This window comes from Lineus longissimus, chromosome 9 (assembly GCF_910592395.1).
Source record: "Lineus longissimus chromosome 9, tnLinLong1.2, whole genome shotgun sequence".
NCBI classification, from domain to species: Eukaryota; Metazoa; Nemertea; class Pilidiophora; order Heteronemertea; family Lineidae; genus Lineus; species Lineus longissimus.
Window position 1 is genome coordinate 3,106,706 of NC_088316.1, and position 25,429 is coordinate 3,132,134.

Sequence of the window (25,429 nt, forward strand, 5' to 3'; positions counted from 1 at the left end):
TCATCCTTAAAGTAGCCTGGTACCTTCTTCTTACTGGTATCATAGAGTGGATGATCTTTTGGATAATTACTGAAGTCAAAATAGTGTTTCAACTCCTTTAATTCTTTAGTTAAGTCATCAGTATTAATGTTAAGTACAAAGGAATCTGTATCTAGATACAGTAGTTCAATATTTTTCTCACCAAAGTACGGTTGAAGAACTTCATAATAGAATTCATACATTAATAATTTAGACAATTCAAGTACTGAAGCTCCTATGTAGATTGGTTTGTTGAATTTCTTTGATGTTTTCCTCATGCTAATAGCAGCATTATGTTCGTCAAATACGCATATCGATGAAAACCTGGGATTGGCCATTACATTCCTGGCTCTCTCCCCGTCCGATACAAATTCAATTTCAACCCTGTTCCTTACATTCTCACAAGTTTTTCCATAGAACGCATTGTTCATCAGTTTAAAATAGTCTTTCTCAAAATCAGTCTTAGAATCCATACGTCTTTTAGTGTTAAAATCAATGTATGGTGCTAACCACTTTGATTGTTTAAAGCTTATCACTGAATGAACCCTCTTAAGTACCATTCCGTGCTTTAGGTAAAATTGTAGCATTCTGTAATGCACTATGTAATTAGTTTTATCCTTTTGTGTTAGTATTAGTTTCTCTACATTTGATCTTTTATCATCACCCAGTAACTCTCTCTGGTAAGGACTTAATTCATCATCTTCAATAAAGAGAGATTCGGGACAGAATGGAAAGTTCCTTGACTTAAATTTAATATTTCCTGGATACTCCAAATCAACCTCTAAGAAGTAGCCTACTTCACTATCACTTGGAATTGCCATAATCTGCTCTTTACTGATAACATTCATGTTAAGTCGGACTTCGTCCTGAGAGCAGAGCTCGAGTGGATCAATATCTATCATTTCAAAACTACCATAGGGTTGAGGTTCCATCATGGACCAGCCGTAGAGATTATTTGCGTCTATGTAGAGTAGTTTGTGGTGTTCATCTGCCTTGACATGTCTTGTTCCCATAACACCCGAAATTCCACCTCGTATTGCTTTCTCAAAAGTAAGTAAGATGTTGGTATCAGTCAGTAGTTCTAGGTTTATTCCTGTGTACTTCAAACCAGCTTGCCAGGTTAGGCCTGGTGCCGAGTAACAGTGACAGGGATCTATCTGAAAGTAGTTCAAATTGACATCCCTGAATTTCTCAAATAAATCAGCTAAAAGGATCACATCAGTTTTGAGGTAGAGGTCAATGAACTCACCGTGATTCCTGATCTTGAAATGATCCCATATTACCTTAGCCTCATCATAGGCAGAATCAGGTGCCATTTCATTTTTCAATTCGTCAAAAAACATAGACTTTTCTAGGTAAGTAACATTGTAGCTTTCATGTGATGTGTAAAAAGAGTAAGGTACTGAACCCTTCTTCCTCAATAGCTTAAAGTCAGTGGTATTTGGGAACAGCTGTCTGGTAATTTTAAAATCATCATCCAACATTGATTTGGTTATGTTGTCTAAACTGGACTGCAGGAATCTGTACGAGTCCAAAAACCTGAAACAACCGAACTGAAATGAGATGTATTCCTCTGATGTTTTGGCAAGTATTTTCAGTTTCTTGTACTTCGGTAGCTTATTCGTTAATTCTTTAATAAATAAGTGAGAATCGTAATTACTGAGATTGTGAAAAAACACTGGAACAAACATAGCTTTCTTTTCATTCAAATTACACGAGTTGTGAGCAGCACCTCGATATCTACCACAGTAGTGATCATGATCCTTGACCTTGTCATATCCCAAAGGTTGATTACAATAGTAACAATGTGTTTCTAATTGATATTTATGCCAGTCTTTATCTGTCATTGTTAGAGGAAAGTTACAGCTCAATAAATTAGAGAATTGTTCTTCCATCCTGATTAACCAATTACAGAACACATCTACAACATCAGCACCCCTGTGAGACACATACTGGCTACTGTAAAGGTGTGTGTAGTCTGAGTGAACATAAACACCAACAGCTGATGCATTTTGTTTAAAAAGTTTCTTTGAACTCGGTTCTTTCATCATAGGTGGCTCTACTGATACTACTGGTATGTTGCCTTCGGCAGAAGAACAAGGTTCGCTTATCGCTTCGAAATCAGCATAGATCACAAACGGAACTCTATTTTTGAATGAGTGTTTTTCAAATTTAATTTGTGACCATTTACTGTTAGGTGGAGGCAAAGTAATCTTACAGTAATCGTGTTCTCCACATTTCTTTTTATGTTTATCTAGTGTTGACTTCCTGTAAAAGTAATTCATGCATCTCCTGCAAAGATACACTCTATGAGCTAGTGTCCTGAAGAAAAGATTGATGTCTCTTATGTACATGAAATGGTCCTTGAAATACAACAGATCGATGACATCATCATCATCATAATTCTTGGACAGGTAGAGAGGTTCTAGTTTTGCATCACAGGTGCTCTTAGCCCATTCGTTCTCTAACTTGAACACATTAATTTTGAGATTATTATCACTCTCTATCTTAGGAATATCCTTTTGAATACATACAGGAAATGATTTGATTTTGATATCAGTAGTGATATTGAATGTACTCTCGAGCTCTGCTCTCAGGACAAAGTCCGTCTCTGGATTTTCTTTCAGATATTTAGCGGCCAATAAAGACCAGAGAAAACATTTATTGTCATTTGATTCCACATTTATTACTGCTTTTGTTTTAAATGGTAATTTAGTGTAATGACCACCTTTACACCTCTTGTAAGAACAGATGGTCATGTTACAAGACTCTATTTTATTTAAAGTAAGTCCAGAACCTTGAAAGTACCTTTCCTCAATCTGTGTCTTAATGTAGTTTAACTGGTTGGTTATGGCATAAATTGCCTGGTTCCTTGAAATTATGCTTTCCATTGGAGACTGTATGGGGTGTGTTACACTTTCACCCTGACGATCAAACTGAGCAAATACTGATATGCTAATTTTGTGATGGTAATCATTGAGTTGAAATAATACCTCCTCTAATTTATCTCTGTATTCATACACTTGTTTAGCTTCTCTGTCAATCTTCAAACTAATGGTGACTACAGGCTTGCCAAATTGTTTTACTATTTCTATTCCACTCACTTTCTTTATGCCATCTAGCTCATTTTCCTCAAATGCAAGTTTCTTATCCATAGTTTTAGGGATCAGTGATGGGGCTCGGGGTTGAGCAATAGGGACATAATCCGGATTTAATTTACTTAAGTGACCTTTGGTTCTCCTGTGAATAGCCATATTATTGTAGGATATGTACTTGTCACATGTAGTGCAAAGTATTTTCTGATTCTTATCAGTCATTCTATTTATTAGATTAAAATTTATTAAATTCAATAAATATCTTGAATTAAATAGAAATGGACTTCATAATCAATGAACAAGAATGTAATGAAGCCAAATTTGAGTACTACTTAACAGACCAATTAGACATAAAATCCATTACTTTGAAATCGATAACCTTTTACAATTCATGGTGGACAGGTGATTTTCTACCAGAGGGAGTAAGGATTTTCTCATTTCTAGTCGAAATAACCAGAATTACAACACATGAGCCCTTAGATAAACAATTATGGTGTAGGACATTATTTGCTCCTGGACTTGAAACAGATACACTTGAAAAGGAAGTCATGAAAATTTGCGAACGGCATTTGGAAAATGATTCTACCACAACTAAAGACACCATTACTCAATACACATTTCCATACTTTCGACATTTTAGTTTAAGTGAGTTTTGTGAGGTATGGCAAAAATACATAAAAGAAATTGGAATAAGCCATGTGAAAATTTACTGTGATAACAATAATTACATAACCCTTGAACTTACAGAGGATAAAGAGTACCCTCTGAAAGTAGACAAGTTAGATAAAAATGAAAAAATCAAGATTGAGAGAAACACAGAAGGTTTTCAAATAAGCAAAACCATAAGAGAGGTGATAGAAAAACAGCTCACAGTGGTGAATGAGTGGTTTGGCTTTAAGCAAACTAAATTCACCAAGAAAGGAAAATACTACTCCACAAGACCACTCAACTTTTACAGGAAATATCTATTCCTGCAAGCTAATTTGGTTGACAAAGCTAATACCCTCTACAACAATAAACCATCTAACATTTTCTGCATCATACCTGTAGAAGATGGTGGCCAAATAAAAATGCAGCGATACGAACCGAATTGTAAGAAAACGATAAATAAGTGTACTAATCACATAAAATTCGAAATCACTGATGAGAATGGTAAGCTAGTTAATTTCAGAGGAACAGAGGTTTCTTTAGAGTTAAGAATCGAGCAGAGCTCTCAAGACGAAGTCGGACTAGGACAAAGTCCAGAGAGCAAAGCTTGACTAGGACAAAGTCCAGAGAGCAAAGCTTGACCACCTGATGAGATCATTCCATTAAAGGAATAGTACATTTCTTCTCTTTAACTACAGGTTTAACAAGAGGGTTAATTGATCCCTTCATGACTGCTTCATTCGGACTTTGTCCAGAGAGCATAGCTCGATTCAAGCCTGATCGCTGCTCTTTACTTACTTTTTTAGGAAGTTTCTTAAACATGATAAATGATGCTAAAATAATTGCACCTAAACCTAGTACATAGACATAAGTATTACTACTAGATTCACGCAGTGATACATCAGTATTTTGAGATTGTGGTTCTTCTTCCTCTAATTCTTCTTCCTCCTTTTCCACAACTCTGTTGTTTGGTGAGGAGTCCTGTACTTTAAATGTCGTCTTATCCTTTTTTATCCTCTTAAATTCCTTAGATCTTCTACCCAGTTCTCTAGACCATGCTAATTGTTTCTCTGATCGAGGTTTCTTAGACACTGAAACTTTAGTCGAACTTTGTCCTGAGAGCATAGCTCGAGTTGTATCAGTTACAGTTTCAAGTTCCATTTATCTTGGCCGAATTTAATTCGAACTATGTTCTCATAACCAGGTTAATTTAGTCTTCTTTATCATCACTACCTGTGATATCTAGACTTTCATCTATTGATTTGTCACATTCAGAGACAGTCATATTTGGTGTATTCATATTTGATGCAGTCATACTCGATGTATTCATAGATGATTCCTCATGACAATGACCTAAAGTAATAAGTGTTGTTGAGGCAAGTGCAGTTAATGGTCCCATTCTCAAACTCAACCATCCAAGCCATTTATCCAACTCGTTAGTTATCAAATAATCATTTCTAAGATCATGGTAAAGATTATCTTCATCATCTATTGGTAATAACCACCTTGATAATTTAGTGTAAGCTTTAATTACTGTCTTACCCAAAGAATCATTAAGTCTGGCAGCCATCTTTGTTTCATACATTCTATGGTGTTTTAAGATTTCTTTTTCAGTCATATTATCTAAGTCATTAAAAGTTATTTGTTTATTAAGGAAATCCTTGCTTTTACCAGTTGCAACTAGAATCTCTAAGTCTTGTTTGGCTTTAAGGCCACTATCAGTCAAATAGTTCAAATTTTGTTGATTGCTAGTCGGACTTTGTCCTGAGAGCGTAGCTCGAGTTGAGCCTAGTTGGCAACTAGAATTGACTATTCCTTGACTGGGATTAACTATTCCTTGACTAGGATTAACAAAATTTGAACTATTCAACTGCTTGTTTGAAACTTGTTGATTTGTAGAGCAGTTCTGTTGAAAGTTAGTTCTGTTTTGTTGGTAACTACCAGTATTCTGTTGGTTAGAAGCCCCAACTCGAGCTAAGCTCTCAGGACTCATAACACCAATCTGTTTCATCTGTTGTTCAATCACTGCAGATGTCTGACTATTCATTTGCTGATTATTCATTTAAAATTATGGAAAAATGACTGTTAAGTGCAAAATGCTGTTTTCACAACTTTATTGCATCTTAACACTAGCTCGAGCTATGCTCTCAGGACAAAGTCCGGCTCGAGCTGTGCTCTCAGGACGAAGTCCGGCTGGTGTAAACTTAATATTACTGATGCAGTTAATGTCTCGACCTGCACTGGCACTCAGTAAAACGTCAAACTGCTTGTCAATATCCTGGTCATATTCCTTCTCAACCTTGTAATTCTGGAAGAAAATACTTTGAGTGAAATCATACCATAATATCTCCAAATCATTTACTCGCTCCTTGTTGGTTAAAAAAGGTGTAAATATTACATAATCAATTTTCAGCGTTTTAAAGGCTTGGTGTAAAAATACCTTGTAGTTAATGGTGACCTTGACACCACAGTAATGCAGAAATCTAAGGAAAGCATAGTACACTAGTCTAAGGTCAGTGATATTCTCATCGGTTAATTGCGGTTTACCAATTGCCCTGTTAATAAATTCAATGGCAAGAAACCAATCATATTCCCCACAGTGAAATTTAAAAAGCATGGCTTCACCATGTAACCCTTGGTTACAAAACTTAGAGGGGAGAGTGTTAATACCCATTTTTAGGGCTGACTGAAGAGTACTTTCATATCTCTGCTTACTAAGACATTTTCTGTGACTTGAAAAGTAGCAATGTAAATACCCTTCCACAAAGTCCTTTAAATACTTAACTGCCGATTCGGACAGCCGACTCCATCCAAGTTTCCTTAGAATACTGTCAAAGTAACGTGTCTTGTTGTCAATATTGATCTCAAGAGTTTTAAAATCATCGTCGTAAGTAGTCGAATTGCAATTGGTGCAGAATTGATACTTCACAGTTTTAGCTGCGTACCTTGCTGAATTCAAGTTTTTTTGATACTCAAAAAGTGTCCACCTTTTACAATTACGGCAGAATTGAGCATTAGTGTTGGTACTGACGTCATATTCTTTCATTCTTGGCAGGACTACTTTGATTGTCTCAGTCGAGCTTTGCTCTCTGGACTTTGTCCTAGTCAGACTTCGTCCTGAGAGCATAGCTCGAGTAGGCTTATCAAATTTCCCACTGTCATAATTCTTGCTGACATTTTCTTCACTAAAATTTCTAGTCGGACGCAGTCCTGAGAGCATAGCTCGATCCATGACCCTAGGACGAATGTATCCTTTAAGATTCTCATTGTTCCACTCGAGCTCTGCTCTCAGGACGAAGTCCGGCTCACTAGAATAATAGTCTTTTAATGAGATGTATTTATTCATATTTACATAATAATTATTTTTTAAACATTGTTTTGATAGAAGGTAACCTAAGACCTTTTACGTGATTTTACTGTTTTACGTGATTTTAAGGCTTTAACACCCCCAATTAAACCATAAATTATGGAGCTCACAATAGCAATAACTGCTATGATCAGATGTTCAGCTAGAAAGCCAACAACTGCACCAATTGTTTTCAGGAGAAATGAAACGATAGAACCGATGATTCCCGGTAAAGCCGCAGCTGATTTCTTGGCTAGTTCTTTTAGCCATTCAGCAAACTTCTTGAGACCTTCTTTTACTTTATCTGGTATTGATGGTTTTGGTCCAGGTTCTGGTGTAGGTCCTGGAGTTGGGTCTGGTCCTGGAGTTGGGTCTGGTCCTGGAGATGGGTCTGGTCCTGGAGTTGGTTTTACAGATTTAGTGGCACCACTTAAAGCACTACTGATACTAAGACCTAGAGTTGTAAATGTCATTACAACAGCTGTTATTATGGCGCTAATAGTTACACCATATGTCTTAAAAAGTAACTTTATTCTGTCCTTCAGAGGAATAGTTGAATCTGGTTTCTTTAGAACATCAACAATTAAACGTTTAATTCTTCTAGTTTGTGACTCCCTGTCATTGTCTAACCTCCATACCTTTGACTGTTCCTCATACAATTTGTCATTTAGTTCATCTATTTGCTTTTTCAACTCCACCGTGTCTTCAGAACCTTCTTCTACAGACTCTAAATAGTCTCTTTTTAAATTATGAAGTTGATTTTCTAGTTCTTGTATTTGCATGTCCTTATCCCTCTTTACTGCAGCTAGTTTATCACCAGCCTGTTTTAACCCTCTAAGTTCTCTCAAGGCATATTCAGTAAAACCCAGTGATTTAAGTTCATCATCATTAGAATCTATCAGTTTATCTATTGGTTTGTTTGAACTGTATACCTCATTAATTACTGCCTGTGTTTCAGGGGTTACTAATGTAGGTTGACTTACTGGTGGGTCAGGTGCAATCATACCTCTGCTCATGTTAGCAAATCTAGTACCAAACTTAGTCTTTAATGTGCCTTCAGAAAGGAATTTACCATCTGATTTAATTAAAGGAATGATAAGGGCATTCCCTCCATTAGGATTAGGAATTTCATTCATATTGTTCTTTTGTTGTTCTGTAAAGTTTGCTAATTCTCCTTTTGTAGGCAAGAAGTAAGGTTCCTCGTTGTGCAAATAAATACGTGTTGCTAGTTTACTTAGTTTGTTAGTGTCATATTTCCATTTACCACTTTTTTTCAATGCTGTATCAAGTTTATCCTCTTTATCATCTAGAAATGACTCCTTTTCCATCAATTCAGGGACAATACCTCTTGGCCTTTCTGGTATACTTAATGAAGTTTCATCAGTAAGATTTTCACCTCCTGTGTTGTATGTTGTGCCTGGCCTTTCTGGAGTTTTAGTGAATGAAGTTTCATCAGTAAGATTTTCACCTCCTGTGTTGTATTTTGTGTCATCATCTCGAGGCTTTTTATTAAAACCAAAGATATCAGCATATCTTGCGCGATCATCTTTAAACTTTTTATTAATATCAAAGATATCAACATAATCCTCAGGTTTGTAATCAGATTCGTAATCAGGATCGTAATCAGGATCGTAATGTGGATAGTAATCACTCATTTCATAATTTTCACCTCCTTCAGCCATAATTACTTATTTATCTAACCATAAAAACAATCAATGTACCAACAACTGAGTAAAGCATGAATTTAATTGTTTCATGAGTATCATCCACCTTCTCAACTTTGGTGTCAAGTTTAGTAGTAGTAGGAGTATTCTTTGAGGTTTCAGTTGTTTTTGGTGTATCAACATTACTATTTGGTTTATGACTGGTCTCGAGCTTTGCTCTCAGGACGAAGTCCGACTTGACAGTACCAACGCTACTCTTAACTCTTATTTTCTTAGAACTATTTCCTTCCATCAGTGGTGGTGGTAAGGTCTTTTTGTGGTTAATGTCATTCTTACCGGGTTTAGCATTTTTTGGTGCTATTAAAATGTTATTATTGTAGTTATCCAGCTTACCAATAACGAGTACCATATTTGATCCTATGACATACAATCCTGGTGCTATTACATAATCTAGTCTTGTATGAGTGTCACTCACTGCTTTTTGATATCTTTGAATTGAAGTGGGAATATCAGGATGTTGATTAATCGAATCCTTTAATAGTTTGTTAAATTCCTTCTGAGCATCCAATTCTGTACCCGGTACTCCAATTATTGGTGTTCTGGTCAACGCCTGAGCACCCAGAATACAGTAAACATATGTTCTTATTGTATCATTCAACCTCTCTATTCCAGGATTAGAGAAACCATTTGATTTAAATATCATGAATTGTTGATAGGTTTGACATTCATTTTGTGTAATTACATCAAATACATTCTTGTGTCTCCTGACATGATCCTTGATGAAAATATCTGGATATTTGAAATTAGCCATTCCAGCATCCCAGTCTTTACTGAACATCGGTGGCATTCTATTTTCATGAACTTGCATGAGGAAGAAATTGATTTTAGAATCATTGATGTAATATCCGGGATCAGTTATGTTCGGGTTGTAATCCGGTACATTCCATGACCTCCAACCACCGTTATTTTCAAACACCGAGAAATCGTACTCGTCTTTTAAACCAAATTCACTCAATAACCCTCCTAGTTTCCTATGGTTAATGTTATTGTTTGTCTCATTAAAATCACTTTCACCTGGAATTGGTATCTCTAGATTCTTCATGATCTTCAATATTTGATAGTAAACATGAAACCTGTAAATTGACCTTAACAATGGGTCACTGTGATTCAAGTGATCGTCTATTGAAATACCACAACCTGTTGTAGCAAACCAAACAGCCATGTTAAATTGGTTCTGGTAAAACGATAATGGATTCTTTTCCAGTCGCAGACAGTCTTTCTTATTTTTCAGGCTCAAAAACCCAGGTGTTATCTTAGTTTCTTGTAGTCTGAAGAAGTTATTAGTATTAACAGTTACTTCTAAATTAAAGAAGTCATAGGTGAATTTACTTTTATGTTGATTTGCTATTGGATAATACATTTAATTTCCTTGAAATTTTTCCTTGAATTTTGGATAATGAAGACAGTAAAAAGACCATTTATTTTAATGGAATAACCCATTGAACTCTAGTATTCCCTCACCATTTCACTGCAACGCTTCCCTTACCATTTCATGAATGATAGAATATATGTATTGTGGTGTCTGGTTCTTAGGGGTTTCTAAGCTAATTTGAGACAAAAAGGCCTGTAAGGGCTTTTGTTAAAATAGCTTAGAATTACCTAGATTCCTACCACCACAATACATATATTCTGACGCATTTCCGAGGCCCAATTTTGAAACAAAAATCGCCTCCTATTTAGCGGCCAAAACGCGCATTATAGTATAGATTATAGGCTTGTTATTCAGTTACCCTTTAGGAAAGAGAGCTTTGGCGGGCTAGACGGTATGCTATCATTGAGTTAGATCTGCATTATTTATGGCTCGATTGCGAGACACGTGATCATAGTACCACCAAGTACAAGTAGCTAAGTGCCTCATCTGCAGAGAAACATTGATTACACCAGTCTCGAGGACTGACATTTTTTTTCTTTGTAGATCCAGATATATGGTTGACTAACAACGCACCGCAGATCAGATGAGTGACGAGTTACCTCGTGTAAAGTTTGAACAATTCATTTCAGATATGAGTGTTTTCTTGGAGAGAGTTTCCTGCGTTCTCTTTTTAGGACTTCTGTTAGGATCGTACCTGCCCCAGGGTACATCAACGAAGCATACACTGGATTTGGCCACATCTTTAAAAGGTAAGTACAACACGAGGCCGCCTACCGCCAGGAAATAATCACAAGGCAACGAGAGGCAATTAACGGGCACTACATGTATCAAGAAAAGCAACACTTAGGAAAAGCAAAGGTAATGTAAAAGTAAAAAAAGGCAATTTGCACGGAGATGTTCAATGCAGCTATCTTTCATTGGCGATTATAATGGCAAATTCCAAACATAATGGCAAATTCCAAATTGAAATTATGCGCATGCCTGGCGTTTCGTTTCCTCAACCCCGCAAGGTCTGGCCACGGGATGAGGCAAAGAATAGACAATCTCTGCTAAAAATATTCACCCTTTGGCAAGAGAATGGCACCGATGAGGCAACCGGGAAGCACACATTGTATTGCTCAATATTTCATTATGGTTGTTGCGATCGACCAATAGGCTGCAATTTGATACGGATTCGAAGGAGGCCCTTACAGTGTTAATTGGATAAAGGTGATTAAGGTAGAATGCGTTTGATTTCCCTAGTTCTCTAAGGATCTATTGGATTGTTCATTTGGCAGATACGTGTATAAGAAATTGGCCTAACCTCGCCCTGAAGAAACCATCACGGATCTCCTCACTGTGGACGAGTGAACACGTAGCGGGCCTGGCGAACGATGGCAATACGAATGGGAAATTCCAATTCTGCGCCTGCACAGCCGAAAATCAGTACACGGACAGCTGGTGGACTGTCGATCTTGGCGCCACCTACTGGGTGGTGGCGATAGAACTTTGGAACAGAGCAGATTGCTGTAACTATTATATAATTGGCCATTAGTAAATCTAATATAGTTTATATATATATACATGTAAAACTAACATAAATAGTACATTGGAAACTGATTAAGCGGCGATATAGTACACATTGTGACAACATTTTGGATATACTTAGTTGAAGCATCTCACATGCACTCGCAATTTCGAATCAATTCTTGAAGAGAGTAGCTCCTCTAATGTTAGTGTGGCATCTCACATTCAAATGGGGCCAAATGTTTGGCCATGTTGTGTGAAAATCGACATGCCTACTTCAGTAAGATCATTGAAAGTTTCTAAATTCAGGTGATTTTTAAATAAGGTGAGACAAATATGAATGTTTTTTTTTGCATTAGTTTAGAAACACAAGGTGTTGAAAATAGTCCTTTAACAAACCCCCCCCCCCCCCCCCACCCCACCCCTCTCAAAAGAACATGACGTTCTCCCTTCGAGTGTATGGTCTTATGATGTACATCATGTATATTCATGTACATAATAGGCTCAAAATGTCTTTCAGCAAACCGATTGGCACAGTTCGATGTCATAGTGACCGATGTAGCGCCTCCCCCTGCGGTCATTAATGATGTCACTCTCTGCTATCACCACGGTAGCACAACAATCCCTGGGAATATTGGGTTCTTCAGGAAATGCAGAAAACTCATCGCTGGGAGGCATTTGACCATCAGCAAGAAGGTCCCGTTGACGCAACACCTTACGCTGTGTGAGGTTCGAGTGTTCGGGCTTGTAACACAAAGCCAAGCTGGTAAGTAGTGCTGCGATTTAATAGAGACTGAAAATGTGCACAACGACACATCCAACCTCCCTGCACACAACCTCCTTGCGCATGAGCGGAACTATTTATCTACGTCGTTCCGCTGCTTTGAAGAATGCAACACATCATCAAGTTTTATGATTGGCTAACAATTGGGGAAAGTGGCGAATGCCAGGGTCATTTCATATCGGTGACGACTATTCATTGATGATGACATGCAACATTATCTCCCATACAATTTCCAGTCGATGGCAACAAGTTGACTAAGGAAACCAATGTCCAGAGACTACTCGGGTGCTCAGTTCGGTGCTTGGAGATCGCTTCGCCATGTATAGAGTACGATTACAACGAGGCGACAGGACTTTGTCGATTTGAAGCGCCAATGGACGGGCAGGTTTCTTGTTCTGAGTTAGAGTCTGAGGAATACCATTGGAATCCGAAACCTTAGGCAGTCGATCAGTGAATATCTAAGATTCTTTCCGGTGTGACAGCGGATATAGTCCCCCTGGAGTCATAGTCCGGTAGCATTGTATTTGACCAATTAAGCAGCATGATCTATTGTACCGCTAACCCTAACCAAAACATTTAGCAATGCGGACTATTGTTACACGGACTATCAGCCCTAGGACTACTATCCCCGTCACACCGGCACTACACCATCATTATCTCCGAGCAATGCTCTACTATGATTGGTGCCGAAGCATTATTTGGATTTTTCGATTGGTCAATACAATATGACGTCATAAAAGTACTGTGACTGTTGTGAATGTTTGGTATAAGTTTGGGGAAAGAGTCTGATTAAAGTAGACGTTGTCATTCGACTTGACTTTAACCCCGGTGAACCTTTCTGAACCAGTAGTTTTCAGACGAGGTGCACAGTCAGCGCTCCAAACTTAGGATTTCTGACCATCCTTGATCATTTACTACCGAGTACGTGGTTATGGCAAGTTGGAAATAAAACCTGCCTAAGGTCTCCGACGCCGATTGTGGGAATCGAACCAGGGACCACTCGACCGCTCCTCCAGAGTCTGAGCCACTAGTCCAAAGCCGCGATATCACGAATAGATTAGAAGCATTTTCGCCGGGATAGAAAAACTCTAGATGCCACTGGTATCTTACCTCCATGTTTTGAGTGTAGCCAGACTACCTGCAGAGGACCAATTGCAAAGTGTTGATTATCTTTAGACTAACAAACGTCGTTGATAATAAAGAATAAATGCTTTTGTGAACCAATACGGTACATTTTACCATCTTCTAATTGTTTCACTATTGACAATCGAATGTAATTACCGCAGTCAAAGACAATATGTATATTTGTTTTTATATTTCAATCTTTATTGCCTGCTGAAGACAACAATTAACAATGCCTGAAATGTCAATTTCTCTTGCACATTTTACTGAGAAGGCGATCTCATGAATGAACCATTTGAAGCTTCTTTTACTTACAGTCCTGTCTTGGTGCAGGATTTATATTAACCAGGACCTAGTATTAAGCGTGCGTATGTCGCCCCCATGGTACAACGCTACAACCGTGAGTTGTCGGGTAAGATTCACCCCCCTGAGTAGAATATGTAAATTGCCCCGGTCTTTAAATCACGTGTGTCTGTAATGACCAACGATATTGGAAATACCGTAGTTTTATATCCAACCAAGGAAATTGAATAGTACCTCAGTGATCCAACATGCGGCGAGATCCTTCTGCAATGTTCCCCTGTCAGGTGAGATCTTCCCTTGGGGTCAAAATAGTCGCCCCGTAGTTAATCACCTTATGTTCGGAATAAACGCATTCAACACGGCCAAGGTTCTGCTGATCTGTCACGCATCAAATCTATGTTCTATCTCGGTCCCAGGGATAAAGATGTGATGAGGATGAGGAGCGAGGAATCAATGTTTGCCCTCCAATTAAATCTGATTATAGGCTTGTTATTCAGTTACCTTTTAGGAAAGAGAGCTTTGGTGGGCAAGACGGTATGCTATCATTGAGTTAGATCTGCATTATTTATGGCCCGATTGCGAGTCACGCGATCATAGTATCAGGAATCGTCCGAATACTGTAGGGCCAGTTGCATTCCCCTCCTCACAAACATCACTGACGGTCACTCACCTGTATTAAACCAATCAGTTTGAGATCAATGCGTGGACTCACCATACTAGTTGAATGGTACGGTTTTAAAGGGAAAACGGCTTAAAATATTATTACAGGTACGTGGCGTGACCCTCAGCTCGCAAAAAATGATCAGTAAAAATAATTAGTCTAGTAGTACATATTACACCACCAACTGTGAAATTATTCAAAATAGTAGTAGCGAAAGTAACTATTGGTTAGTGCCCTAGGTAAAAAAAGTAGTAAGAGTATTGAATAATTTTAAGTTAAGAATAACTAATTTCGATATTCAAAACGACAAATGTCACAGTCGGCGATATAGGCACTACCAGAGCAGTTGTTTCAACTAATTGATTTTTAAATTGTGTAAAATCTAAGTGGCAAAACCTTTTGCGGAATGAAAACTAAATGCTCATTTGAGGCACTTAACTCTCGGAGCCAAGGCAACGAAACTGCTCTTACCGGTCAATGAATTTAAAGGTCATATATCTAGGTTTTTTGCCATTTTCTGCTGTAAGACGACCGTCCAACATAATATTAGCAAATGAGTTGCTGAACTCGAATAAATAGATGTTCTTTTATTTAATCTTCTGCGATCGTTCTTATAAAAGACTCTTTAATGGTGGTAAATGCCCGTTATGTATGTTTTAGCAAGAAAATGGCAGTGGATGTTTTGCAACGAACCCAATGCTGTAAAAAGAACAGAAAAAAGGTTGAAGGGAAATATGTCACAAATCAATGCAACGAAGTGACAAGCTAGTGCCGGTGTAAAAGTAAAAAGTGTCCCCCCTAGAAAAAGTGTCCGGGCCTATTGTATTCTGACAGATTATGGCATATGGTTCTATAGAGGCAATGACCGTCAATAGCTCAGCGCATAACAGAATCCTTTCCCGGACATTTTATCCTAGGACATTTTAAACTTCTACACCGGCAACGAGATTTAAAATTAATTGGTGAGTTTTCGCAAATCCCCCGAAACGTCTGTCCCAGCTGCAATGTATGACAATGTGATCAGGAGTTTGAACAATTGGGTAGGCGTTCGCGTTGGCATGTCGGGCTTTGCGAAAACTCCCTACTAAGGTGGACGCACACGAATGTTACGTGCTATAGATAACAAGCGAGAGAATTCTCCTCTTCGAGTCAAAAACTTGGAATTCCTTGTCACATACATGCAGTGTGGGTAATACGTGTCCTGATCGTGATCTGTCAAAGATGTCCGAAGGCAGGATTTAAATACGTGTAGGATTCACTTTGTCATTAGTCATAGCTCACGAGTTGTCACGAGCAAGTTTTTTAACTAACGTGACATGACATCGCCTGAAATATAACATTTACATATACAGTGGAACCTCCCTTAGCGGACACCTCTCTATTAAGGACAATCTCTCTATCAAGGACACTAGTTTTGGTCCAAAATTGGTTGTTTCTATTCAATTAGACCTCTCTAATCCGGACACCTCTCTATAAAGGACATTCCCACTTGTCAGTCCCGAGGGTGTCCTTAATAGAGAGGTTCTACTGTGATTGCATTGTCTATGACATTTCAAGCGAAATAGGATCGCCTCAGAATCGTGATCAGATTATTTGTTCAGGCAGATTTCTATGACATTCGCAAATCAGAAAATATGACGGTTACCATGATAATCAAATTATTAGAAGTACATTTTTAGAAGTGAATGGCCTTTCAGGAAGAAGATATCCACGTCTTATACATAACGTGACCGCGTTTGAGAAGCCACAGGATGTAACTAGCCGGTATATACATGAGGCACATTATACATGTAGTACATTTTTGTTCTCTTAGATAATTGATAAGAAACTCGTCGGCGAAGCCATGTTTCCATCAGGTTTTGTGAAATAGAGAGGAGTTTGTAACCCCAAAAGTAATAGAAGATACTCCGCGCAATGGTCGTCTTTGAAATAAACGATTCAGATTTTTAAACAGTCATCTTGATTTACATGTAAACGTGTACATGTAAATTAAAGAAATGGAATGATTTAAAGGTGGACTATAGGCAGGAGCAGAGGGGATAGTTTGGCAATCTTCAGGTGACTAATATACAGAGTAAGGGCCCTGGGTCATGTCAGATTCAGCACTAAATATATTCCTCGTACAAGCATGAATCATTTCGGCGTACTGTGAGATGTGAGAAACCCCTAATGGCGACTTCGTGTAACTTTATCTTGTCTGCCCAGCTGCTGCCTATATTGTCCCTTTAAGTATCTGTGTCTCGTGGGTTTCCGGGCAAAAACAACAACTCGTGATAGTTGCAGTTACAAATACATGTACAGACTCGTGCAGTTTTCGTATTGTAATATCATGGCCCCTGTCCATCGTTGCAATTGCTATATATACAGGGTGGTCCAGAAAAAACGCAACCTTTACTTCGTCTACCAGGGGATAAAACCATAAAATGTCAGTGGCTGGGGAATCGTTCTCGGAGAGGAATGATACCAAGATCGCCCGATTTGGTTCAGTAGTTTTTGTTTTAGAGCCTATTTTGTGAAGCACAGACAGGCTTCATTCGCGCATAGGAAATATCGAACTGCACCGGTAAATTCAACTTAGTAAGTAGGTGGGTTAAATGTAAGGTATAATACTGGTATAAGATAATGTCGATAAGGCCCCTAGTGACCATTTTCAACTGAGTAAAGGTCGTGTTAGCATTGCCAGGCCGCAGCACACCACCCAGATGTTTGTAACCTACAACAGAAGAGTTCGGTTTCCCTGCATTGAATCTGGCCAAGGGATTCCAACCTTGCTTCACAAAAACGTCTCTACAACAAAAACTACTGAGCGGAGTCGGTCGATCTTGGTATCATTCTTCTTCTGGAAATATTCCACATTCACTGGTATCAATGGTTTTAACCCCCTGGTCGTAAAAGTATCTGGTTGCGTTTTTTTCTGGTCCACCCTGTACATATATATATATACATGTTACCAAGTATAGATCTCATCTACATGTATACTTTATGATACCTGCGGAAGAGTTGCCAGTCCTGGAAAATTTACATAGCCAGCTACTCATTATTTAGTCACGACTTTTCTTTGAGAGCATGTTTTGTCAACAGACATCAAGCGCAATTCGAACAAATACTTGGGTTTCGCACGCCTTACGACCACTGCAGTAAGCCAGTGTATGTATAGATCTGGCTGGACATTAGAAGTGAGAAACTAGAGTATATAACCCGTCACCCATGTCGTTCTGAGCTTTGCAGGCTGAGACGGACTGTTTCATTTCTCTGTTGTCTGCCTTTGTCAAATATGAACACATCAATTTCTTCCATTATCTCCTGGTGTCATTTCGGCTCATCTTCTGTGCGACAAGCGCCTGGTTGTGCTGTGACGGGTGACATATATTGATAGCGAATTACACAGTCATGTCAGTCCCCAAGTCCGTTTCTGCGGGGTGCAAACACTACATGTATACGCCCAATCTATAATTGGCGCCTCTTGGGAACGGAGACGAAATCAATAAAGGACGCGTTGCCCTCCTGGTGTGCGATAAAATATTGGCATCTGCTCATTGATGTTTAAAAATGAGGAACTGGGAACGCTGCTTTGCCATTATTATCTTGCGAAGGCCCATACGAGTACGATGTACGAGGCTCTTTCAAATTGAAAAAATGGTGAAAACTGAAAGGAAAACACGAAATTTAGTACATGTATATGCAAAATTCGAAGAATGCGAAATGCTAAATCTAATCAGAGCACCTCGGGTATACATTTGGAATGATCTTGCATTTGGCATTTGGCATGGCATCTCACATTTTGTACTTGGTGTGAGCCATTTATATGCTTGCTATTATAGGAAGTGACTATTTGGCAAGCCCGGCTCACCAAACAGCGCCTTTTTTCTGCCCAAGATGGAGAGCCGAACTCATGCATATTCAACCATCCAGGAGCTCATTATCATTCGTGGCAACACGGTCAGCAACACTGGAGTTACAGTGAAACGCCTTTAGAAATGCACACTAATGCATTTAACATGCTTATCAGTTAAATCACGTTTATGACTTTTTTTGTAAATCCATACAGTCATGTACATGTACATGCTTCTTCATGGATTATTGACCAAAACCTGAGTTTAGTAACAGAAATTGAATCGAGAGCGGGAAGTCGGCCATTGCTAAATATGCGCATATAAATTCGAACATGACGTCACTGCTCTCTGATTGGCCAACATGTTGTAACCTCTCCGGCTCGCCAAAGAGGGTAGTATTTTTGCCCTGTTTGGCAAGCGGCTCTCCAAACAGGACAAAAAAAGATGCCTGTTCGGCGAGCGGCTTGCCAAATAGACCCGGCCGCTATTATATTATCATACTTGATCATACATAACAGGCCTATTCAAGTACAATTTCTCTGATTCTGCCATCGCCATTTTTGTCTTGACCTTACTCATGTCATCACCATATGCCGCAGTCTTCTGAAGGCGTCACCCAGAGGGGACATATCAGTCTTGTCATTACCGCAAGATTAGTCCTGACTGCCAATACTCAAAGTGAACTATAAATCCCCGGGAAGGAGCCGTCGCCGGAGGCATATTTGTTAATAAACCGAGTATGTTATATATGTTCGACTTGATAAACAGGAAGGTTATATTATTCGCTCTTTTGGCGGTGAACGAAGCGCACTGAGGGTATATGACTCGACAGACGTTGATGCGTGTGCTCTCACCATACATGAGGTTGTACTGCTAAAAAATGCTCAGGGATGTTGAACACTGTTAATGATATTGCTTGCGTAGTCGTGTCTTTTTGGTTACAGCTGTGCATCTGTAGACTTTGTAGGTGAATCCAAACAGAACACTGTACCAAAGCGTCTTCTTTCCTGTGGGGAAATTCAAGGTCGGAAGGAGGTATAAATATTCACTTTGGGCCAAATACGACATAGCATCACCAAGATCATGGGACATTTGCAAGTAATTCTTTAAAGCTTTTGAAGGGGGGTATGCTAAATAGCAATAATACCTTACCGGTTATATTACCATTCGCTATTTACAAGTAGTTCAAAAGCAATAATGAAAAATGCTGCTGTGGAACCAGGGCACTTCAAAATGAGGTATCACGTTGGGAAATAGTATCGATTTACCTCTTGACGAGAATATTAGAACGACACAATCAGCTGACACGCGGACACCAGAGTACACTATTGACAACGTATTTTATTGAAGGGGTGTGAACTTTGTACAGTACTCAAATAAGCTATGCCGCGTTGCCATGCACCGGTGTAGTATAGAAAATGTCACCGTGGAGAAAGTGTCCAGCCCTATTGCATTCTGACGGATTATGGTATGGTTCTATAGAGGCAATGACAGTCAATAGCTTAGAGGTTAAAGCGCATGATAGAATCCTTTGTTCCCCGGACATCTCATTTTGGGACATTTCAAACATCTGCAACAGAATCAAAATGAAAGAGTGTTGCCTACTTCTATAGTGTTGTCTACTTCTATTCTATTGTGTTCTCTCGATACACACGTAATCCGGCGCTAAACTGATACATGAACATTTGAGCCCCGCGCAAACGAGCGATTAAAATCGCAGCGACCTGGGATTATAATCGATACTACATGTATGTGCGACATATATTTCGTCTGCGGTTAAAACCGGTAACTACCGAGTTTGATAGCGATCGGAAGTCGTTGCAATCACCTCAGTGCGATGACAACCCCGCGCAACGATTTCGTTACATGCGATCATGCAATCGCAGGTCGCAGCTACATGTATTTACAAAAATGTATACATGATGTAAATAGCTCGTTAGCGGAGCGCCGCGCTTGCTCTTAATGAAGTAATTTTGTCTGCCACTTGTCATTTTGTCTCAAGATAACTTTTTGCGGTTAGCCGATGTCTTATGAATATAATCGATATCCTAAAAACTCCCATGAGTGAGATCGATGGCGTTTATGTTGACATAAAATCCATTAGATCTAACAACCACGGTAAGGATCTGGCCTCAAGGCAATGGAAAATTAGCAAGACGTCTCAATGAGAGAATTGTCAATCAATTGAAGGATCTCTTAACTTACATTAAAATGCCACTTACATCAGATATGAAGTATCAGAGGTTTCTTTCAATTTAAAAATCGATAACCGGAGATTTAAGGAGGTATATTTAGAAATGAAGATATCTTCCGCTTTTAGTCACGAACGCAAGTTTGGGAAGGTAATCGACAATGCTTTAGGCAAGTTGAATATAAAAACGTGTTTCCCGACCGGCAAACCTATTATCAAAATCGGGGCGGGAGTGGGGAACGTCTTATTTTTTTATTGATATTCGTATTTTTATTTTATTGATATTGATATTCGCAGGTAAAAATATCTGTATCACCTACAAGAAGCATTCTGAACTATCAGAGGTACTTCGTCCGTAACTGGTCCGGTGCGGCGTAGTGCAGCCCAAAGCATGAGAGATGGACTCACTCCCATGAACGACGAAATCCCCTAAAATCGTGTTTCATCCCCTGAACCCGAACTTTACCAACTCAAATTACAAATGCATTAGACATCTTAAGCCAATTTAATTCAGTGGAATTCAGTTTGAAAAATCAAATTACTTCGTCGAATTCACGTAGTTGACCTTCTCTTTGGTATTGTAGTCAAAGTCGATCGATAGAGATGAATTACCATTTTGATTAAGTAGGCTATAGATGTAGACGCATGCTGATTTTGCGGCTTCCTCGAATTCATGAAACGGAACGGAATGAACGGAATATGATGAAAATTATGTCTCAAACCGTCGCAAAGATCTTTACCAGTTCAAGGAGGGAATACGTGTAGCACGAAGTCATGAAATAGTTTCTTTGGTGAGGGCGTCAGAGATACACAACCCATGATAAATGCATGCCAGAGCAGCTCTCAAGCAATATTGTAAGGGGAAATAAATTAATGATTTTACCTGACAAATAGTTTCCAATATTTTATGTCTGGACGTGAAATATTTACTTATTATCATAAGGGTCTGTCAGGCATTATCTCCAGCTACTAACTCCCTCAAATTGAAAAACATTTAGCGATGATAAAGCATGTTTTCTGTCACGTTTCGTTATATTCCATCAATTCGATGAAGCCAAATTTTGCCAGTGCTGCCGCCAGAGTGGCGCCGTCAAGACCTCTGCTCGAAATTAAAGCCATTCTCTGTCACATCGACCTGTACTTCTATCGTCATGAAAGTCGTAGAAAATAACAAATATCACATTTAGCACTGGGCACTTCTCTGTGTTTGCGAGTCATCTTTTATCAAACACTTTCCGTCTTGTCATTGGTCTCAAATCCCGTGTCGTCAACACAATCTTACCCCAATTGCGTATCAGCAATTCCAAACGGACCAACTTGCTTCTTATATATTCGATACTCAGTGAACGTGGCAAGCAAATACATGCCGTAGTACACCGTCCACACTACCGCGCCGATGAACAGCACTGCAACGGAAAACCCCGTGGCCATTCCTGGCTCGTTGAGAAAATCTATGACGGGGTAGATGATACGTTGGCCTTGTTGGTTCGTTCCTCCCGATACGAGGTAGATTGCTGCGAAGATGACGTATATTAGTACGTAGACAACACCATGGTAGAAATGGTACCATCGGACGGGGATCTTGCCAAGCCAGACGTCAAGGCAGAAGTAGAGCGCGTTGAGGCCGTGGGCGACCACATTAAGCCAATGCACCGTAGGCCCTGAAAAAATGACAGAGTTCATGACGAACCTGGTTCCCGGGAAATGAATGCAATCCAGTACCTTTTTCAGCGCCCCTTATTCGCGGTGACCGATAAAAAAAGATGGCAGAGCCTAGCATGTTCTCTAGAAAACACAGAACGGACTCCCATCTTTGAAATTGGCATTCGTTTGGTTTTTAAAGAGTTACAATTGCTTTAGGATTTCATGTTCTAGCCGCCAAAATGCTGGCGCCATTTACTTTGCATTTTCCTCACCTTGGTAGAGCAATGCCCAGTATAATATGGTGATAGTCGTGGAGCTAAGTGCGGCAGCGTTATGGATGACCCACGTGAACGCAATGAATCTGCTCCATTTCTTACCAAGGTGACCTGTTAAAGCGAGGATAGTCATCATATTTTAATCGAAAGTATTCGTAACTTCTACATGTATGACACAAATAAAGTAAAATAACATGAAAATTCGGTGTTACAAATGTCTTGGTGTTTTCATTCCTCGGTGTTTGCCGGTTGTTTGAAAACATGAATCAAACAGATAGACAGTTTTTTCGTGCTTGATCCTGACACCTTCTCCTAAACCTGTTTCTGTCACAGGTACATGTACGTTAAAAATCGACTATTCTAGGAATAGACGAAAGGAGAACTTGACTTTTAACGCATCTAACAATTGTCTTTCAAAGAGAAAACTGAGCGAGTTAAGGTCGTGTAACTTTTCGTCTAGGCCGGGGCAAGAAAAAGACCCAATCAAGTGAGAAACAATGAGAGTAGCTTGCGATGGACTCTAACTTTGGCCGAAGACTGTGTGACTGAGGGCCAATAAATCCAATTAACGCCTACACTCAGCCTGCCTTGGAGAATTAAAACTCTGTACATGTGTTCTCCCATGAGAATAACACATCCAAGTGCAAAGCGAACGCTGAAGAAGAATTCGAACTGAAAATGCAAGAGGAAGACTAAAAACGAAGAGAAGGCAGACAGACGCTTCCACTTTACTTACCTGTCTTCGTGAAGAGGGTCACGAAAAAAGACAACAGTATGCTGGTTGTGGTTAGGATGAGTGTCCAGTTCGTCAGGTAGATGACCAAGTATTTACCGGACAACACCGCTAGGTAAATCAAACAGGCCAGGAAGAACAGCGCCCAGACGAGGCGGTGGAGGAGGAGTACTATGTCTGGGCAGCCTACCCACTGAAACAAAGAAGACAACAACACCTTATAGTGTGTTTTTCAGGACTGGATAACAATTTTGAAAGTAGCTGTACTTGATGGTAAACAAGCTGGTTTCTTACCTCTGCTAAAAGGCAAGCGGGACTAGGCGCATGGGACTCCTTTTCTACCGAATTGCCGCCACTGAATGCAGGCATAGGTAAGAAGGCAGTTTGTATTCAATTGCAGTAGAAGCACCGCATTTTTAAAAGGCACCCTCGTGACTGACAAGTCCTACTAGATACGTCAAGTTGAGTGGAAATAACCAATTTGAGTCCAAAAGTAGTATCCTTAACCGAGAGGGTGACCTTAATGAAGAGGATGACCTTTAGAGAGGTTCCGCTGAGGGTGGTTCCACTGATCCTACATTCAAAATAAGCTGGCAGCATCCGTCACCTCTGAATGCCAGGTACAAAGGAAGTTTGACCCTATATTCAATGCAAGCTATCAGAATCAATCGCCTCTGAATGCCAGGTACAGGGCAGGCAAGAGAGCAGTTTTGTACCCAAAGCCGACCGCACAGGCGAAATGGCAGTTCGCCGGTACCACATATTCAATAAACTGGCAGCACATCACGAACGATAGATCGTGAAGTGGCATTGCGTTACAATGATTGCTTCAATACCTACCCTGGGTTTGCCAAAATACTCTGGATTCGGGTGCACACATCCCCAGTTCGAACACTTGAATTCCTTCGCCCGGAAAGCTCGACATGTGGACATGATTGAAGTTGGTTTGACGCAAAGGTCGACCAGTCACTATCTCGGGAAAAGTACAAGTGTACAAAGTATACCCTAGTATGTAAACATCACCAGTGGCATTTAAATCTTCTATAAATCAAAATGCTGTCTCAAGTATTCAATGAACGTGACAAACAACATTTAAAGGCAAGGAGGCCTTTTTTATAACGTATTCGCAAGAAGGCATCGATGTGTTGGAATGAGGACACCCCAAAGTACTTAATAATGAATACGTCTTGAATAAATTGATAAATTTACAATAGGGCAATGGAATATAGTCTACAGTGCCAATTTGGATATGGTGATTGAGAATATCAGTGGTGAAAATGACTACACATATTGAAACCCCTTTATGGTACATGTATTGTTTTTGAAATTCCACGAACATGCCAAATACATATGTCTTGAGCTCGATTATCCGCTACTCGGATTCCACCTTAGGCCGTTAAAGTGCTGCCACCTACATCCGGTAAAATAGGACAAGGCGAGCCCATAATACACCACGTTGAAGGGGACACTCCACCAAATCGATCCTCCTTATGAGGGATGTGTGTTGCATGGAAGAGGACTTCGCTGCCAATCTTATTGTAAGGCATCCTATTCCCCAAGGAGGATACCGCGGTGACGTCACGGCTTTTCCAAGATGGCGCTGCATATTGTAAACAAACTCGATCCACGGTCAAGGGAAAATCAAGTCATCAAAAAAGTTAGATTTTTCGCATCAAATCAGAGTTATTAGTACTTTTCTGCTATGAAATAAGTCTTCAGACAATAAGCTATCATTTGAATAATGAAAAGTGCTGTTTTGATGGGGAAAAATAGGGTTTTTTAAACCAAATAGCTGGGCACCGATCTTCCAAAATTAGCGATGGTTTCAAAACAGTCTCCCAGATATGGGGCAATCTCTTCATTATCACAATGGGATTTGGAGTCATGTTTACAGATTTTACAAGTTCGAGACCTGTAATACCTAAAACTCGCATAGATCCCCATAGATCCCCTCTATTTGTCGAGTTAGCGCCCCTGTAAGATCATGCATTTTCGGACACTAGAACGAAATCTTCCTGCGGATATCGCGGTTTCGGTGATGATTTAAGGAGAAATTGACTGTTCTTAGAGTTGTATGGGACAGAAATGAGTTCATACTTCATGAATACATGAATATATTATGATATGGGCGGGCTTCTAAGTCAAAACAATAACAAACTCAACTGCATCTCTAC

The 25,429-nt window shown here is 39.5% G+C and overlaps 1 protein-coding gene across 1 annotated transcript; it reads right to left on the reverse strand.

Moving 5' to 3' along the window:
* Positions 1-19,759: 19,759 nt before the first annotated feature.
* LOC135493981 (protein rolling stone-like) lies at positions 19,760-24,260 on the reverse strand. The gene is made up of 4 exons (XM_064781697.1): positions 24,096-24,260; positions 23,259-23,448; positions 22,520-22,633; positions 19,760-22,264 (listed from the first exon to the last, which is right to left on the reverse strand). Exons 1-4 carry the CDS (start codon positions 24,186-24,188, stop codon positions 21,882-21,884), a joined length of 780 nt encoding a protein of 259 aa, XP_064637767.1. The 5' UTR covers positions 24,189-24,260; the 3' UTR covers positions 19,760-21,881.
* Positions 24,261-25,429: the final 1,169 nt, after the last annotated feature.

Excerpts from the sequence above, each read along its gene's own strand:
- LOC135493981 (XM_064781697.1), bottom strand. The coding sequence starts at position 24,188 with ATGTCCACATGTCGAGCTTTCCGGGCGAAGGAATTCAAGTGTTCGAAC. Across the intron at positions 22,634-23,258 it reads GACCCTCTTCACGAAGACAG|GTCACCTTGGTAAGAAATGG; the intron begins GTAAGTAAAGTG and ends TCGCTTTAACAG. Across the intron at positions 22,265-22,519 it reads CTGGGCATTGCTCTACCAAG|GGCCTACGGTGCATTGGCTT; the intron begins GTGAGGAAAATG and ends TCATTTTTTCAG.